Consider the following 18,877-nt stretch of genomic DNA (forward strand, 5'->3'; position numbering starts at 1 on the left):
ACTTCTTCTTCGTCGTCGTCTTCCCTTTCTCCTTCTTGCGCCCTAGTAAAAAGCGACGCTCATTTGTATACTATTTGTATTCTGTTTGCGCCTGCTGGGTGCACAGAAAATGTGCCGTTCGTGAGCGCGTCACGAGACTGTGGATGGATGGAGGTTATATTTAGACTCTGAGAGAAAACGGTGGGGTTGGGTGATTCCTCTGAAGGAGTTTTGTCAAGGACCCGCTGTTTGAGACTACAGAGCAGAGGAGAGGAGAAGAGAGGAGGAGGAGGGGGTTATGGACGCTGCGCACAAATACCAAAATAGGATCGAGCTGCCTGCCTGCGACTGTCCTGCGTGAGCTAAATTGAGGCTCATGTGTGGTGGAGACGGGAGAGCTTGAGGACAGTGTGGAAGGAGAGACAGAAAAAAAAAGCTCGAGTCATTCATGGAAATAGGGTGAGTGGTAGTCAAGCAGTGTGTCTGCTTGGATACATGGATTAAAGCGTAAATGCGAAGACTCTTCTATGACCAGTCACACTGCAATTAATTATAAATGGGAATGTGACGCCTCGGTATTGCTTTGATGTTCGCCAGCCCTGTGTGTGTGTGTGTGTGTGTGTGTGTGTGTGTGTGTGTGTGTGTGTGTGTGTGTGTGTGTGTGTGTGTGTGTGTGTGTGTGTTTGGCTTACATTAGACACATACTTTCTCCATCTCTCTTTTCTAGATATCATGTCACATAAACAAGCCGAAATCTACACATATGACTTCTGTGATGGTGACCATCCGGCAGAGCTCCTGGATGCGCTCAGGCACTTCTACATTAGCGGGCTGTTTACCGATGTCGCTCTGCAGTGTGGCGAGTCGGGACAGGTGTTTCACTGCCACAAGGCGCTGCTGTCAGCCCGCAGCTCCTATTTCAAAGTCATGTTCACAGCTGACATGAAGGAGAGATCAAACAGCGTCATCAAACTGAGCGGCATAGACTACGGGGTGCTGGGTGCTCTGGTGGACTATGTGTACACTGCTCAGGTGTGCATCACTGAGAGCAACGTACAGAGCCTGCTGGAGGCTGCAGACTTGCTGCAGTTCGTTCCTGTGAAGCAAGCATGTGAGGAGTTTCTCATTCGCCTCCTGGATGTGGACAACTGCCTGGGCATGCACGCTTTCGCTGAGCTGCACCTGTGCCCTGGGCTGGAGAGGGAGGCACGCAGAGTGATGCTGAGCAGGTTCCCGGAGCTCATTCAGCAGGAGGAGTTTCTAGAGCTGCACCCTGAGAAGATGAGAGAAGTCTTGGCTGTACAGAGCCTCACTGTGCAGAAAGATGAAGTGTTGATAGATGCTCTCGCCACATGGGTAAACCATGACTTAGATAATCGCATACACCACGTTTCAATTATGCTACATTCCATCCATCTGGATCTGGATGAGATTTACTTTAAGACCACGTTAGACGTGTATAGACAATACTTAAAGAAGAATGATGGGAAATTGAAATCTATAATCATCCAGGCTTTAAGGTCAAATGGAAAAGAGATACCTGCGGCTAGAAAAATGTCTGCCAACATGTATATCATTGGAGGGTACTATTGGCACCCCCTTTGTGAAGTCCACATCTGGGATCCTATCAGCAACACATGGGTGCAAGGAAAGGACATGCCCAACCATGCAAGAGAGAGCTACAGCGTCAGTTTACTTGGTGCAAATATCTATGTGACAGGTGGCTACAAGACAAACACTGTTGAGGCCCTGGACACTGTTTCAATTTATAACTGTGACTGTGATGAATGGACTGAGGGCTGCCCCATGATTACAGCCAGGTACTACCATTGCTCTGTGGCGTTGCACGGCTGCATCTATGCCATCGGAGGCTACCGGGGAGGAGCTCCAGAACGAGACACCGAATTTTATGATCCGTTAAAAAAGAAATGGTTCCCTGTGGCCAAAATGATCCAAGGTATGCTGAAATACTGGGATTGTGTTATCTCCAGGGCTGAAATGATGAGCAGGATATAAATAAATGAAGGCAGAGGAAGCAGTTTCACCACAAGGTCCATTTAGTGGAGTTGTATGAGTTCTTTATGGGCTTCTTATAGGATGAAAAGCTGTTGTTTAAAACACATGGTCATAATACCATCTGCTGATGAAGATCATGTGATTTTTGACTGAAAGCTCCTGAGCAGTTCATACATGGAACTTGTTGTTTCTCAGTTCAAGAATGAGCATTAAAATCAAATGTCATTATATGTTTTTTTTAAACAGTATCATTGACAATCATTTATGTGACTCATACCATTTACGGTAGCAGCTATTTATTATATGTTCTGCACAGAACAACAAGCCGACAGAGTTCACATTAAGAATTGTATCCACCACCCAAAGGGAGCGAGCAGGCAGCTAACATTACAGCTCAACAGAAGGAGACACCATTAATGTTTAGATAGTGTCACACTGTTGCGAACTCATGCTTTTCAGCATGGTTAGATGAACTGTGGGGGTATAGCTTAGCAAATAATTGAGTAGTTCATAACTGAAACTGCTTGAAACAAGGTTTGCAGATTTTTGAACGACTAGGCCACAGTTTCTGCGAAAGCTGCTGAGTTTTTCCAAACAGTGCTTTGATAACCAGATGTCAAGTGCCAGTTATTTCCATTTTATTAAGGAAAAACCAGAATCTGATAGAGCTGATATCTACTAATCTGAACAACTCACACCAAAAAGATTCAGATGGATAAATGGCACTACAGGCCAGAGGAAAAACATGTAATTTTGATTTTGGGTGAACTGTGCCTTTGCACTGTGCATATATATATATATATATATATATATATATATATATATATATATATATATATATATATATGTATATATATATATATATATATATATATATATATATATATATATATATATATATATATATATGTATATATATATTACGTGATAGACAGTTTGGAGTGTTCAAGTGATGCTTATGATCTCTGTTTTCTTTGAAGGTGTAGGAAATGCTACTGCGTGTGTAATGGGGGATAAAATCTATGTAACCGGAGGTCATTATGGCTACAGAGGAAGCTGCACCTATGAAAAAACACAGGTGTACAGACCAGATGTCAACGAGTGGAGCATCATTACAATAAGTCCCCATCCAGGTATGCGTGCTAAAGCAGACCAAACAGAAGCATGAGTATATTAAATGCTGTTTTCTAAGGTGAACTCCTCTCATTTCAGAGTACGGGCTGTGTTCTGTGTCTCTCAACAACAAGCTGTATGTGGTGGGTGGACAGACGACGATTGCCGACTGCTACGACACAGAGAGAGACGAGTGGAGAACGATATCGGTGATGAAGGAGAGGAGGATGGAGTGTGGGGCCGTGGTAATAAATGGTTGTATTTACGTAACAGGTGGATACTCGTACTCCAAAGGGACTTACCTTCAAAGCATCGAGAAATATAACCCTGAGCTGGACTCGTGGGAGATAGTGGGGACTCTCCCCAGCCCGACCAGGTCACATGGCTGTATTTGTGTTTATGGTGTTTAGTGACACAAATTTTTGTTTACTGATTATTTTGTGCCAAATGGATCTAACAGTGACTCCACTGAAGAGAGCTAATATTCCACACTTCATATTTATCTCACAGCATGTCAGCCTGCACCAGATCCTTTAGGAAGCTATTTGCCAAACTGTGAATATAGTGATGAATACCAGCTTTTCATACAAAACTCAGGGGCCTCATGTTGAGCGTTTTTTGTTTGTTTGATTGTTTGTTTAAAATAGACTGAAAAGAAATGAAAAAAAGAGAAGATGACATTTTATAATCTAATAAGTATTATTTAAAAATCACACTACAAATAGACTTTTATTAGTAGAGGTGTACTAGGTTGTACCTTGATTAAATAAAGTACTAAAATGCTAATAAAGTTCTGTTTGAGTTCAGTGAATTTTATGGACTTAAGAAATTTATTTGGCACTTCATTTGTTATATCTGTTAAACTGTTTGTTAACACAAATATTAAATAACCAGTCACATAGCAGCAACTCATTGCATTTAAGCACGTAAACATGTTCAAGATGATCCCGTGAAGTTCAAACTGAATGGGGATGAAAGGTGATTTAAGTAACCTTGAATGGTTGAGGGTTGTTGGCATTTCACAAACTGCTAATCTACTGGGTTTTTCCCAGATAGCTATCTCTAGGGTTTACAGAGAGAAGATGTCCAGTGAGTGGCAGTTCGCAAGTTGAAATAACTGATCCAAGACAGAATGACCAGACTGCTTTGAGCTGATAGGAAGGCAACAGTAACTCAAATAACCACTTAAAGCGGGGCTAACTTGGCAGCAGAAGACCAGACTGCATGCCACCCCTGTCAGCTAAGAACAGGAAACAGGCTACAGTACAAACAGACTCACCAAAATTTGAACAATACAAGACTGAAAAATGCTGATGAGTCTTGATTTCTGCTGCAACATTTGGATGAAAGGAATTCGGCAAAAACAACATGAAAGCACGGCTCCATCCTGCCTTGTAACAAAGGTTCAGGATTAGGGTCTTACAGTATGGGGAATATTGTTTTGGCACACTTTCAACTTCTTAGTAGCAACTGAACATTGTTTATTCACCACAGCCTTCCTGAGTATTGTTGCAGACCATGTCCATCCCTTTATGACCACAGTCTACCCATCTTCTGATGGCTGCTTCCGGCAGGATAACACTCCGTGTCACAAAAGTGAAAAACTGGTTTCCTGACATGACAGTGAGCTCACTGTATTCAAATGGGCCTCCACAGTCACCTCCACAGTATTTTATTCTTCCATTGTTTTTATTAATTTTTGTTGCTTTAACTTTGCACTGTTCACTTTCTGCTGTGACACAACAAATTTCCCACGTGTGGGACTAATAAAGGTTTATCTTATCTTAAATTCAAATAATTAAAAGAAGACGAGCTACATTGCATTTTTTTAAAGTTGATATCAAAAGAGAAAAATACTGATAATAATAACATCAGTCTTTTCCCAAACTTAGGTGGGTGATATTTACGTCACACATACAACAATAAAAATACAATGTAGATGTCTCCCAAAACAAAGTCAGGAAAGAGGCAAAATTATTTTAAGCTAATGAAATGTCAGCCTTGATAAAAGTCTGACCTTTCTTACAACAATCGGTGCAACTGAAGTCCTACTATAATTGTTTTTAAAAGGTACACACATCAATAAAAAACAACCTAATAAATACGAAAAACAAAAACTTTAAAATGACACATAAAAACTAAACGCCGTGATTAGAATCACAGCGGCATCTTGTGGTTGTGATATATCATCGCAGTTTATAATCCAGGTATCAAACTTAACACACTGTTCGCGTAAATACGTGACTTAGCAAAAACAAAAAGCAAACAAAAATTCTATTTTTAAGCGCGAATATGAAAAGCATAAGAATGTTTAACAGGTATAGGAACATGTAAAAAGAATACTGAAGTTTTTGGATACATTTGTAGTCTTACGTTATTTTTATTTCAGGCTTGGGAATCTTCCTGTGTTTGAAAAACAAATGCACATCGATCAGTTTGCTTAAACTTTTAAATAAGAAGGTAATGTCTTGTGATTTTAAAGTGCACTCTGGCTAAGTTTGAATTTAAACATTGTGCACTGATAAATTAAGTTTCTTAATTTTAATTTTCTGATTACCCAAATATGTACTAGAGAAAATTATTCCAAAGCATTAGCACGTATACATAATGAAAAAGACCAAATTTCTTGTTGTTCTGCTGCAGGGATCAAGCACAGAGGAGCTTGCGCGAACATGAGTCTTTTTTGGCCCTTGGTGGGCTCCGTAGCACGCAGTTCCACAACGTGCGAGCAGTGAAGTGGGGACTGTTGGTTTGAACAGCTTAAACTGCTTCTAGCTGCGACTTATTATGTAAGTGTAACTTTTTAAGAGTGTGAAAACAATTTTTAAGGCTTTTTATGTTACCCAGGGAGTGTTTTATAACGTTACTAAAGAACAGAGTGGATTTTCTTCCAGCAGGTTTAAACAGCGTGCTGCAGCTAGAATAGTGTTAGCAGAGTAGCGGTGACTACTTTAATTTACCTACAAAAAAAAGTAATTCACGCACTAACAAATCACGTAATTTAGTAAAACATGTACCAATAGCGTGGATAGACAAATGAGAAGCTGCTTTTGTTGTGTTGATGCCAAGCGTGGCCCGTGTACTGAAAGAGCTAAGCTAACAAGTTAGCCGTGGAGCTAGATGAGCCCGTAGTTAATTATGGTGACTGAAACACGTCGGTTTAGTCCTGCGATGTGCTACAACTCACAATTTTAGGTTTAGGTTCCCTTTTGTAAGATTTAAAACTGGGCATCTATCTGAAGGTGTGTATCTAAATGTAAATATATAGCAACTAAATGATATTTAATAGTGCATATAACTGTGTAACTGCATTAAGTTATTACTTTGGTTATTATAATCAAGTCTTAAAGATGGTTCCTGTATGGCCTTGCAGATAATTTACAAAAACTCAGACAACAGCAAGGCCTCATACCAGCGTTTAATAATATGACAACGTGGCCAATAGCTAATCATATTTTTTCCCTAGTTCGTTTTGCTTGTATGTTGTTTTTCAGTTTTGGGTTTTATTTATTTATTTTTTTGCTTTGTGTTGTTTGTTTTTTCCGATTTCTTTATACTCTTCCTCGTGCTGTATTTGAACTTTCAGCCAGCACAACATTGATCAATGTCGGCTAGGGAGGTTCGTAAATATTATTTGGTTTGCGGATAAGCTGATGTCAAGCAACATCCCTAGAAAACTTTCTGTGTTTACAAACATAAAATATCAACATATAATAATTCTAAGGGTGAAAAAGCCGATTTCCCATTAACATGGTTCAGGCTGCCTAAGCCTGGCAGTTTTTTGTTTTTAGTCATTTTATACCTTCTGTTTAAAACAGTTGACTCTTTGAGTACTAAAGTCTAATATTTGTTAGAACAACCTGTTGTATAAATTTAATCTTTGCCATGTTTTAGATTGTTTAGATTTTTGATTTCACAGGTTGTCATACAAGTGTTTTTCATGGTTTTTGACCTTCAGATATTTTTACTTGATTCTCAAAAAAATTCATTTCTAACAAATTAAGAGGTACATCAAAAATCAAATGAAATGGAAAATAATGAAAATATTTAAGTGTCATAGCTTTGTTTTATGTGTAATTCATGCAAATTATAAACAATTATAAACAAAATTACAAAACCCAATTTAAAAGTTCTTTAGGATTTGTTCCAGAAAAATCATTTTTAATCCAAATTTTATTCCTTTTAATCTTTAATGTATTAGTAAAACCAAAATCTTAATATATTTGGCCAAGCTAATCGTAAATTGTAAGTTATCCTATAGGATCTTATGTGTGGGTGTGTGTGTCCAGTCTGTTTTAAAACTTATGACAATCAAGAATTTAGATAAGTGAATTGAAATTTTATTAAATATAGATAAATATTGTGAATGACGTCACCTGCAGTACCTTCACATCCCAACAGAGGGCTGCGACCCACATGTTGGGAATCTGCCATTAATATAAAATTTACATCCATCCATCCATCCATTCGCTTCCGCTTATCCTTTTCAGGGTCGCGGGGGGTGCTGGAGCCTATCCCAGCTGTCATAGGGCGAGAGGCAGGGTACACCCTGGACAGGTCGCCAGTCTGTCGCAGGGCTATTTAAAAAAAAAAAAAAATTACAAATTTACAGTTAATACAAAAAAGCTCCCCGAAAAAAACATTTCGATTTTTTTGTTTCATATGTAACATGGATAAAATCTCTTCTTGTAAGATATTTTTATTTAAATGTTTGTTGTAAACATCAGAGAAATCTCTAACTCAGTAGGACACCTTTCTTTTTGTTTTGTTTTTTTCTATGCAGAACCAAAATGGCAGAAAGTCAAGAAGAGATGTCTCCACTGGAGGGGAAAGTGGTGCGACAGATCGAGGTATTTCCAATTTAAAGTTTAAACTCATAATTTGGTATTTACCAGGTAAAACTGGTCCTGATTTGGCTGTAAATGATTCCTACTCAGTACTACTTTGGCGATCACAATCTTCCAAGAGACCGGTTTCTCAAAGAGCAGCTGCAGGTCGATGATGGCTGGGTGACTTTGGAGACGATGCTTAAATTCAACAGGTTTGTTTATTTCTCTTTAATGCTTTCCGTGTCAAATAATTACTGTATTTATTTTATTTTAGTCTCTATTTTTGGCTTTCATTTATTTACCTATGCTTTTTGTTTATTGAGATTTTAAGGGGGGGAACTCTACTCTGAAGTATATAAGTGGGGTTTAAAAGTCCAGGCGCTATCTTCAATTTGTTCATCTTTAGATTACTATTCAGTACTACTGATGTACTTACTTGTGTTTACTGATTGATGAGAAGTCTCTTTAACTTAAGATTTTTAGCTGATTGCATTGTGTATTTATAAATGTCATCATCTGAGGTCTCTAACTAAACTTAGGACTGAATTTTAGATGCACTTTTTAAGGTGTTGTTTGACATTACGAGACGCTGCACTAAAATCTACTTTGTAAATTTGTTAATTAAAATTCTTTCACTGTGAAATTGTATATACCTGTGGGGTATATTTGTTGGTTGCTTATATTAGACACTTTTTATTACAGATTAACTAAATACTATGCTTATCACAACTCGGCATTAAACACTGTGCTTACCTTCTGTGCAGTGCAGTTCTAACACTGCTTTATCTGTTGAAATATGAGCACAGAAAACTGGCCATAAAGCCTGCTAAAGCACAGAAATTAGCCACAGAAAATTAATAAATGAAAGCTGACACATGATGTAAAATGCTCTGACAATTTCTGCTAGTGTGTCCTATCAAGTCCCACGTTTTGTCATCCTCTAGAGGTTGTAGTTTTGGATATTTTGGATGTTGGTGTATATATGTGTGTGAGGATCTTTAAATGCAGCATGCGAGTGCAGCTAATAGGAGGAGACAGTGCCTGTGGCTGTAGTGAATGTTAGTTTCAATGTGCGTTCACATTGTGGTCACTGCATTGTTGAAGTGGCTTTTTTCTCTTCACCACACCTGTAATGACTAAAGGAGGTGTGATTGAGGGCTGACAGTAATTGGCAATTAACTAGCTTAATACCAGTATATTATTTATTATATTTATTGTTGTGAAAAACAGCCTTTTATGGACTGCAGTTCTATTCCACTTAGTGTAAAAATACTAGCACAACATGACATACTGAAGCTGCAGTAACAACCTTCAGTCCACAAGGACAAGGGTAGGCTTTTGAGTATAGCTGTTTGGGGTGGGTGTGCTGGGCAAGAAAAGGAGGATAGTGATGACTAATCGGTGTGTTTGGACCCTTTCTATGATTCATGATGGGCAGGATGAGATGAGAGCATGCTGTGCCTCAGGTTCACTTGTTAGCAGTCAGGTCACAAGTGGCCACAGCAAGGGCAAATTAACACAGCAGGAGGAATCCATTCCTGTAATCCCTTTATTAAAGTGTATATTTAGAATGTAATGTAGTGTGTGAGTCAGCAAATTACATTCTAATTGAGCTTTATTACTTGAAATGGGAGTGCCCACCCCACTCACATACATAACATGACCAGGCTGAGAGAATTCAAAGAGGGACAATTAGATAAACTGCAGGGTCTTCTCCCTTATAATGCAGATGAATGCATGCATCATTAGTGTTAACACACAGCCCTACAGCCGCCTGTAGCTGAGTGTTTGTTGAAAGATTTGCATTCTTTTCATAGGTTGAAGTCTTTAACCACAGACAGCAGCGTCCTCATTGCAGCTCTGGAGAAGTCAAAGACTGGTCTCTTGGAAATCAGTGAAGACAAGACAAAGATCAGGAGGTCTCCCAGCAAGCCCTTACCCGAACAGGACGATGAATACAAGGATGCACTTAAACACAAATCTGTATACATGGCAAGTTTTTTAGTTTTTTTAGTTTTTTTTTTTAAACTGTATGCAAATGCTTTGAGAATGCGTAAATATTTGTTTGTGCTCACAGTGGCATTCAGACAACTTTTATTTTTTTCAAACTAATGCAGCGTAATGCAACAGTGCAATACATCTTTAGCCTACCCACACTCTTATAAATTGTGTAGACAAAATCACAATTATTCTCCACCTTGATTGTATTCCTACTGTTTTCCCTACATTTTGTTTTTTCCTCATCTAGAAAGGTTTCCCTCTTGAAACATCCCTGGATGAGATTCAGGAGTGGCTGAATGGCAAAGGCTCGGTAGTAAACATTCAGATGAGGAGAAACCTGCAAAGGCAGTTCAAGGTACGGGAAACAGAACTTGAGATGTATATAATTTAAAAAAATATTTTTTTTCAATTTTAGGAGACCTTCCCTTATATAATTTTTGTATTTCTGTTTTTTCAGGGATCTGTGTTTATCTGTTTTGACACTGAAGAGTCAGCCAAGCAGTTCCTAGAACGCACGGATATAAAATCATTCAAAGACAACGAGATGCTTGTGTTATCAAGGTAGGCTGTGATGCTTTTTAGGCACTAGCTAGCAGCTATCAATGGTGTCAGTGATTTAATAAAGAATTCACTGATTTAAGAGGTGTGGCAGATGTGTCATATATGTACTTTGATGCCTTTAAATCGGATGAAGTAGCTTGCATAACTTCTATTTTATTTTTTTTTAATCTTTTAAATTGAACAAAGAAACTGAACTGTTTTGTGTGTTGGGCCAATATAGACTTACAGGCCCATCGTACTTGACCTTGTGAATAATGTGACAGCACATCTGCTGATGATGTTTCAGCTTGCTGTGCACTTCCCGGCATGGAGCCTGTAAAGTTTTTACCAGCATTTAAATGATATTAGTAGAGAAGCCGAGAGAATCAGAGATTACACAGGGGGTTTTTTTTTTTTTGGTGAATCATACAAAACTACTATATCCCAGAAGAAAAATACAGGTGGTATTTCTGGGATACAGAGAATAGAAAACAGCTGTAACAAAGTTTTACAATTATACTAAACTACATACATATATCTGGATGATAGAGGTGGGAATCACCATACATCCCACGATACGATATTATCACAATACTTAACACACGATATGATATTATTGCGATTTTTTTTTTTTTTTTTTTTTTTTTTAAATATTTTGCAATATTCAGATTCTGTACATAAAGTTAAACTTTATCAATATTCATTTTGTCTAATATCAAAGTCTCGCACTCAGTCTTTCTCTCATTTCAGTCAGTTTTATTGTTGACAAAGTGAACGGTTTGTATTACAGTCTAGTCCAACTTAACTGAATACAACCATCTGGTACAATTATAGCTATTCTGAACTAAGCAATTTATGAAAACTATGCAGCCCCTTCAGCAACTGAAAAATTTGAAAGTAAATTAAAACAAAATATAAATTTACATCAAATAAAAAAGTTTTAAACTTAATTAAAATAAAACATGTTCTTAAATTAAAATAAGTAAACTGTCATGTTTATTGCTGCCAAAAAAAAGTTAAACACATTTGGACAGTGAAGGAATGTCAGGATTCTTGCTCAGAAAAAGGATCAACATGCTCTGAGCACAAAAACCTTTTTTGTAACAAAATATCGATTTCTGCTGTCCCTGTATCGATACATTATTAGCAAACAAAATATCACGATACTACACAGTATCGATTTTTTCCCCCACCCCTACTTTTCGTTCGATCATGTCGGTTTTAACAAGTAAATGTTTCCCGGCATGGAGCCTGTAAAGTTTTTACCAGCATTTAAATGATATTAGTAGAGAAGCCGAGAGAATCAAAGATTATACAGGGTTTTTTTTTGGTGAATCATACAAAACTACTCTATCCCAGAAGAAAAATACAGGTGGTATTTCTGGGATACAGAGGATAGAAAACAGCTGTAACAAAGTTTTACAATTATACTAAACTACATACATATATCTGGATGAGATGCATTTTTTTTAACTGGGGTTTTGCAAACCTTTGAATTTCTCTGTGTGAAACAATGTAATTGATCAGCTCTTTTTTTTTTTTTTTTTTTTTCAGGGAAGCCTACCATGCCAAGAAGGTAGAAGAGAGAAAACAGTTTAAAGCAGAGACAAAAGCAAAAGTTAAACAGTGAGTACATATTCTTTAGTATCTTTAATCATAAAACTGGATTTTACACTTTGTGAAAAATAACCTTCCTACTTCTGTCTTTTTTATTCAGGGAAAAGGAACAACAGCAGAAACACGCAGAGAAAAAAGAAATGGTAAGCTCTCCAAGTGTTTGTGAGCTTATTCTGCTAATGAACGCACCACTTAAAGAATAAATAGGCTTTGTAATGATGTTTTCTCATTTTACTTGCAGGATCTGCTTTTGGATGAGCAGTCAGGACGTTTACTGAAGTTTTCAGGAGAGCTTGAAGGTGTTTCAAGAGAAGACTTCCATGAATTGTTCTCTGGCATCGAACACATAAAGTGGGTTGACTTCACAAGAGGGGCCAAAGAGGTATGTTCTCCATCTGTTTCTTCATACATGTGGTATAACCTTATCTACTTACATCATTTACTTGTGTAATTCAATTCAACATGTTTTAATTGTAACCATTTGTTTTGTGTGTTTGTGTTTTTATATTTGTGCGGGTTGAGGACATCTGGTGAAATTGTGTCCTTGCAAGAGAGACGAGATGTCTGGGGTTGTTTAGACTAGTGGGGTGATGAATGATAATATCCACATCTGTGGTAATTATAGGAAATTTCCAAGGACAGAAAGCAGTTTTCATTGACAGTACAGAGAGATTTTGTCTCTTGGAGAAAGGGGGTGATGTCTTCCTCAGGTTTCTAATGTTTGCATGACAATAAAGAGACTGATAAACCAGAAAACTGAAGTCAGGTTTACAGACTTTTTTTCCACAACACAACATGGTGGCATGACTCAGGATTGAAAATGAGTAGAGCTGTTTCATTTCAAAGAAATACTATTTGTTTAAATATTTTTTTTTTTTCTCCTCCTGATAAGGGCACCCTTCTGTTTGACGGGAAAGCACAGGAAGCGTTAGATAAAGCCAAAAAAGAACACGGAGAGGAACTGAAAATCAACGACAACACTGTCACATGGCAGCTGCTTGAAGGAGATGAGGAGAAGGATGTGATGAAGAAGATAATAGAGGCTCAACAAGGATCATTCAGCAGGTGCAGAGGCAGAGGTGAGATGCATTTCCATGTTGTTTAACATTGTTGACTGCATTGGAATGTAATCAGTTAATGTCAATAAAGATACAGTTCCACAGTGTCATCTATATGATTTAGTAAGGTAGTCTTGTCTGTCGTAAAAGGTGGAAGAGGAAGAAGAGGCCGACGGGGAAGAGGTGGCAGAGATCAAGGCAGAACTCAATACCAAGGAAAAAAGATGAAGTTTGAAAGCGATGATCACCATGAGGAGGGTAAGTTCAAAATCATTTAGCGCTTTTAGTTCATTCAACTCAAAAATTTCATATCCTATTCATTTTCAGTTCCTAATGGAGTCCCCCAGGGATCTATCCTGGGCCCTCTTTTATTTGTCATCTGTTTCCCATTTGTCATTTTTCTAACAGTTAAACTCATGCAGATGAAGGCACAACATTGCTGCCACCCTTTCCCTCCCTTTGATAGCAGATCTCACGTGAAAAACAGAAAACAAAGTAGTGATATATACTCACGATATACACTAAACTATAGATGTGTAAGACAATGGGCCACTATATAGAGTCAACATAAAATAATCATGAATCCATTTCGCAGGCTTACATATTCTCAACATAAATAATGAATGGTTGCCAGGAAGCATAGAATTTTCCAGCACACCCTCTGATGGTGAACTTAATCTTCTCTAGATGAATGTGGCTCACCACGTCTCTGATCCACTGGCCAAATGTTGGGGGCCAAGGATCCTTATTTTCTATAAACTTAATATCAGTTTCCGTTGTTATGTTGATGACATTCAACTCTACCGGTCTACTAAACCTACTGCTGTCATCCCACCCACTGTCCTATGTGTTTACCTCCAGAAAATCAAATCCTTGCAATTTTCTCAAATTAAATTGATAAAATAGAGGTTCTCCTCATTGGCACCAAATCCACTGTCTAAATGTAACAGTTTCTCCTTTCCTTCTGGTCCAGACTCTGGGTGTCATTCTTTTCAAGCACACTCGCCTCCATCCATCTCTTTTTACCTGACTGTACTGCCATCCTTGGTCACACCTCGGTTAGGACCCACCTACTGTAGCTCTTTTTGGTCTTTCTCTCAACTTGTTCATAAACGTCAATTGTTACAGACTTCTGCTGCTTGCATCATCACCAGAACTCAGTCACATCACACCTGCCCTTCAAAAGCTCCATCGCCTTCTGCTAAAATATTGCACTTCAATATTCTGCTTCAAAATGTAGTCTTGGGAACATATTGTAGTCTGTGTTAAGATTATTTCTTATCTAATTTGTATTTTCTTTTTTGTTTGTGTTTTTTCCCTTTAACAGCTGCACCTATAAAGAGAGAACGGGAAGATCCCGATTATGGTCCTGCAGCAAAAGTTATCAAAACTGAAAATGGATCTTAGTTATGACTTAAAATCAGTTTTTCTTTAATGAAAACGTTTATTACAAACAGTGAAAATGGAAAATACAGAGACAACTTGAGTCCATTCCAGTGAAAGCTTCAAGCTTTGGAAAATCGTAGGAAGTCCACCTGGATGTCAACCTGGAGAAATATGTTCAAAGCATCATTTTGCAGCCTTTTATGTCCCCGAATACTGTGCCTCTTATATTATTTGTGTACCCATGTTTCTCTTTTGAAGATGTTTTGCATTGCATTCACCTTAAACTTTTTCACTATAATTTAATTTCACCAGGAGATTTTAGTTTATTTTGCAAGACCTGTGTGACATCTAGAATGTGTGTGGAGTTAGTTTTCCTACATTGACTGATTGAAAATATCTTCTTTGCTAATTTGTTGTTTGCATATGTGGACTGCAAATAAATCATTTACCAAAAAATGGGGGAAATCTGTCCTGTGTCACATTTAGCTGGAGAACATGTACTGTCTGATGTAATCTTACCGATTTCTTTTTGTGGAACTTGTAAGATGCTGGCAGGTCATATCGCAGTTCTTTAATAAAAGTATTTAGTGAATATTTGAATATTTTAATAATAGAAGAGAAAAAAAAAGATTGGCCTTATTTTTCTTACCTGCTATGACTTCCATCTTTACTCCCCAGTCATTTGCCTTCTTTTGTATGTGCTGCAATGGGATCATAAAAAACAGATCAGGCATCACAACATTCATACTGTAGATAGAGATATGAGTTTTGGCTTCATATTTAATGGTCACATTGATAAATTAACTGCTAAGTAAGATGTAAAAGATCAGCTTTCAGAGACCTGAGAGACTGTCAGGGGCTGGTGAACTTACTTCTCGTGTTGACGTTTTATGAAGTGAGTAAACGGCTGTCTTTGCCATGGTTAAAGCAGCTCGGAGGAACTTCATGTCCATACCTTAAACAAAACAGAACAATAAGTAACGGGCTGTATGAAGGGTTAAAGGGATGCTCCTGTGACTACAAATGCACAGCCTGCCCGAAAAGATGTGACAAATTAGGCAGCTGGTGAGTGGACGCTCAGGTGGACAAAACTGTCGTCACTGCCTGTCTGTGGCACAAAATGGTTTAAAAGAAATAAAGAAGCATGTTTGGGGGCTAGTTGGTTCATTCTAAACTTCATGGACTGATCAGCTACTTGTGGACACACACACAGTAGTGAGGTTTTAAACAGTCAGCGCTCCACAGCTGGACACATGAAGTGAAGAGAGTAGTGTGCACATATAATTGCAACAGTAAAGAACTGTGCAAACGACAAGTTGCCGCTAATCCTTACTACCATAACATAAACACGGAATAAACTTAAATGTATTATTTCTTTGAGTTATTTTGCATTTTGTTAGGCTGGGGGGCTTAAGTCTCTAGTGCTTCAGTTATAAGAGGATTTTCAAAATTAGTAAAGAAAGAAACCGTTCAAATTTAAGGCATGCGCTCACCTTGGTTGTGTTTTGTCCCAAATGGTGGATTCATTATGACAGTGTCAAACTTTTCGGCGTACGCCTCTGGCTCCAGACGACACATGTCACACTGGATCAAATCCACGTTAGAAATCTCAAACTCCTCTGCGTTTCTTCTGAATATGTCCAGAGCGTCATCGTCAATATCGAAGCCGACGCACAAACTGCAGAAAGAAGGAAAAAGGATAGATACAGCGCAGAGAATAGACTACAGTAAGCCACGGCTATGTTAAACTTATAAACAATGCTCTCACCCTGCGTCAAGCATCGCAGCTCCGATGCTGAGGACTCCGCAGCCACATCCCAGGTCTGCTACGAGTTTACCCTCAATGTCATCAAATGTACTCTGGATTGTGTAGAGCATACATGCTGGGGGGCGGGGGGGAATAATGAATACAAAATATGTGCTGTTACACGCTCAACTGATCGTCACTGTTACCGTCATACCTGCAATATGAGCACTGGTTGGATACTGCTCAAGAAGGATTTTTGGCGCTTCAAATGTGTCCACCTGCTGCAGACAGCTTTCTAATTCCTTCAGTTTCATCGCTTAAAATGTCCCAACTTTGCGTGCAACAGTGGGTTAATTTAAATTTCCTTCTTTAGTTTAAATCACATTGAGAGGATAATTTGAGCCATGATTTCTACTGAAGCTAAGAAGTTCCACGGGGTAAGCAGCTGTGCACGTCAACCAAAACAATCCGACGATAAACCGTGGTAGCGCACATGTTCCTACCCGCGAATGGTGTTTATGACACTAATAATAATATTAGTGATTAAATTAATGATGACAATATTGTTAAACCGTTTTACAAAAAAAAAAAAAAACTTTTAGTTTAATATCCACACTTTTATAATAATCTGTCATTTCCCTTTGTTATCAAAAATTTACAATGTTTTTTTTAAAAAAAAATAATAAATACATATTTTTTGCTACATAGACACGCAGATTGCTCTGTGCGGACAGTTACTCTATGTGCTTTTTGTTATCTGCACATGTAGTATTTTATTATTATTATTAGTAGTAGTAGTAGTATCTTCTTTTGATTACACAAAAGATAATCTGCCTCTATCTCCTTCTACCTCCAGTATCCTGTTCTGTCACCCCAACCATCTGAATGTTCTCCTTTACTACATGAATCCACTCTTTGAATCCTCTCTGTGGTCTTCATCTTTTATCCATTATCCCTTCTCTACACATGTCCAAACCATCTCTCTATTTTGCTATTCCGGTCACAGTGAAAACCTCAGCTCTGACAACTCTAGCTCGCTCTCCTTCACTTCTCTTGTGCACTGTCCATTGTTTTGGATGGTTGACCCTAAGTATTTAAACCCTTCTGTCTTCAGTACCTCCAGTCCTTGGAGCTTCATTCTTACACCTATGTCCCTCTCATTCACACATGTGTTCTGTCTTGCTTCTACTTCTTTTATTCATCTTCTCTCTAGAGCAGGCCTCCACCTCTCCACCCTCTCTTCCACCTGCTCAATACTCTCACTATAGATCACGATGTATTCTGCAAACGTCATGGTCCATGAAGAGTCCCGACCACTGGAAACAAGCAGGGGCAGTTCTCACCATCTCACTGTCATCATACATGTCCTGCACCACCCTTGCAAAGTTTTCTACCACTCCTTACCTTCTCATGTCGTATCAAAATTGAACATATATTAACATAACATAACATTATATTATATTATATTATATTATATTATATTATATTATATTATATTATATTATATTATATTATATGTACCTTACGTCTTATTGCTTAAAGCTAATTTATGTGATAGATATTTTTTACACACTTAGATTTTTGTTAGTTCTTGCGATTTTTTTTTTTGTTTTTCCCCTCTCCTATTAGATGTGTCTACAAAAAATAAAAATAATGCTGATAAAGATTCAAAAACTCAACCCCCACAAAAAATTAACGAAAAGAAAATAAATCCCTAAATTCCAATACTAGGTTTAAGTAGGTCAAATACTGTGTAGATTTATTTCCAGTACATGAAGTACAACGAGCGGAAATTACTTCAGGAAATTCTCTAGCCAACAACGACGTAATCAGCCGTATCGCGAGAAAACCCGAGAACATGGAAACAAGACAACAAAAATAAATTTGTGGACAACAAGCCAGAGTGCATGATGGCGGCGTCGCTGCTACGCCGGGACAAGAAAGCCACTGCCGCCCACTTGAAGGCAGACTTAAACCGGACTGACAATAGCTCCGGAGTCCGGCAACTACAGGAGCTTCTTGACGCTGTACTGAATCCCGAAAAACCAGCGGCGGACGGAGAAGCTCTTGACTGGTGTAAATGTCTGATTGCAGGAGGCGAAGGTTTCGATGAGTTCTGCAAAACGGTGCGCTCCTATGACAACGCGACTCTGTGCGGCTTGGTTTGGACGGCTAATTTCGTGGCATATCGATGCCGGACCTGTGGCATCTCTCCGTGCATGTCGTTGTGTGCTGAGTGCTTCAATAACGGAGACCACACGGGCCATGATTTCAACATGTTCCGGAGCCAGGCTGGTGGGGCCTGTGACTGTGGAGACAGTAATGTCATGCGAGAGAGTGGGTAAGTCCGAGCTAGCTAACCCGGCTATGCTAACCGGCGCAGCCAGTGACATTTTCTCATGTGTGTTGTCAATGACAGTTTCCATATAAATTTATGAGATGCTGTTGCAGGCGGACAACATTTTTCAATCTAGCGATACTCCTGTCATTTATAAATACAACCCACGGGCTAAGGGTTACCTAGGCTAGCTAAACTCCAACGATCATACTGGGAGGTGTAGCTACAGGTTTCCGTGTACCTCTGTCTGTGG

The 18,877-nt window shown here is 38.5% G+C and overlaps 4 protein-coding genes across 5 annotated transcripts in view; 3 read left to right on the forward strand and 1 right to left on the reverse strand.

The window, feature by feature from the left end:
- On the forward strand, nt 1-3,850 carry klhl23 (kelch-like family member 23). Its single transcript, XM_080902307.1, has 4 exons — nt 1-438; nt 707-1,936; nt 2,976-3,128; nt 3,208-3,850. The coding sequence occupies exons 2-4, from the start codon at nt 712-714 to the stop codon at nt 3,516-3,518; spliced, it is 1,689 nt and encodes a 562-aa protein (XP_080758433.1). The 5' UTR covers nt 1-438; nt 707-711; the 3' UTR covers nt 3,519-3,850.
- Nucleotides 3,851-5,757: 1,907 nt separating this feature from the next.
- Nucleotides 5,758-15,008, forward strand: ssb (small RNA binding exonuclease protection factor La). Its single transcript, XM_080903252.1, has 12 exons — nt 5,758-5,897; nt 7,892-7,958; nt 8,046-8,149; nt 9,755-9,933; nt 10,190-10,293; nt 10,396-10,499; nt 12,033-12,104; nt 12,196-12,238; nt 12,337-12,477; nt 12,988-13,174; nt 13,304-13,411; nt 14,481-15,008. Exons 2-12 carry the CDS (start codon nt 7,899-7,901, stop codon nt 14,558-14,560), a joined length of 1,182 nt encoding a protein of 393 aa, XP_080759378.1. The 5' UTR covers nt 5,758-5,897; nt 7,892-7,898; the 3' UTR covers nt 14,561-15,008.
- mettl5 (methyltransferase 5, N6-adenosine) lies at nt 14,561-16,755 on the reverse strand. Its single transcript, XM_080903253.1, has 7 exons — nt 16,501-16,755; nt 16,308-16,422; nt 16,033-16,217; nt 15,412-15,494; nt 15,189-15,240; nt 15,059-15,108; nt 14,561-14,700 (listed from the first exon to the last, which is right to left on the reverse strand). The coding sequence occupies exons 1-7, from the start codon at nt 16,598-16,600 to the stop codon at nt 14,659-14,661; spliced, it is 627 nt and encodes a 208-aa protein (XP_080759379.1). The 5' UTR covers nt 16,601-16,755; the 3' UTR covers nt 14,561-14,658.
- Nucleotides 16,756-18,121: 1,366 nt separating this feature from the next.
- The window catches only part of ubr3 (ubiquitin protein ligase E3 component n-recognin 3), a 37,485-nt gene continuing 36,729 nt past the window's right edge, over nt 18,122-18,877 (forward strand). For both annotated transcript variants that reach the window (XM_080901986.1, XM_080901987.1), the window contains exon 1: nt 18,122-18,627. In XM_080901986.1, the coding sequence (XP_080758112.1) occupies nt 18,194-18,627 (434 nt within the window). In that variant the 5' untranslated portion in view covers nt 18,122-18,193. The remainder of the gene's footprint in view (nt 18,628-18,877) is intronic.

Source organism: Rhamphochromis sp. 'chilingali' (assembly GCF_963969265.1).
Source record: "Rhamphochromis sp. 'chilingali' genome assembly, chromosome: 14".
Classification (NCBI taxonomy): domain Eukaryota; kingdom Metazoa; phylum Chordata; class Actinopteri; order Cichliformes; family Cichlidae; genus Rhamphochromis; species Rhamphochromis sp. 'chilingali'.

What these genes read in the sequence shown, in the direction of transcription:
- klhl23 (XM_080902307.1), top strand. Translation starts at nt 712, where the DNA reads ATGTCACATAAACAAGCCGAAATCTACACATATGACTTCTGTGATGGT. An exon ending in TGTGGCCAAAATGATCCAAG is followed by an intron (nt 1,937 to 2,975) that starts GTATGCTGAAAT and finishes TTTTCTTTGAAG; the next exon opens with GTGTAGGAAATGCTACTGCG. An exon ending in TACAATAAGTCCCCATCCAG is followed by an intron (nt 3,129 to 3,207) that starts GTATGCGTGCTA and finishes CTCTCATTTCAG; the next exon opens with AGTACGGGCTGTGTTCTGTG.
- ssb (XM_080903252.1), top strand. Translation starts at nt 7,899, where the DNA reads ATGGCAGAAAGTCAAGAAGAGATGTCTCCACTGGAGGGGAAAGTGGTG. An exon ending in CAAATCTGTATACATGGCAA is followed by an intron (nt 9,934 to 10,189) that starts GTTTTTTAGTTT and finishes TCATCTAGAAAG; the next exon opens with GTTTCCCTCTTGAAACATCC. An exon ending in CAGCAGGTGCAGAGGCAGAG is followed by an intron (nt 13,175 to 13,303) that starts GTGAGATGCATT and finishes CTGTCGTAAAAG; the next exon opens with GTGGAAGAGGAAGAAGAGGC.
- mettl5 (XM_080903253.1), bottom strand. Translation starts at nt 16,600, where the DNA reads ATGAAACTGAAGGAATTAGAAAGCTGTCTGCAGCAGGTGGACACATTT. An exon ending in AAAGATGGAAGTCATAGCAG is followed by an intron (nt 15,109 to 15,188) that starts GTAAGAAAAATA and finishes CTTTTATTAAAG; the next exon opens with AACTGCGATATGACCTGCCA. An exon ending in AGTTCCACAAAAAGAAATCG is followed by an intron (nt 14,701 to 15,058) that starts GTAAGATTACAT and finishes ATATTTCTCCAG; the next exon opens with GTTGACATCCAGGTGGACTT.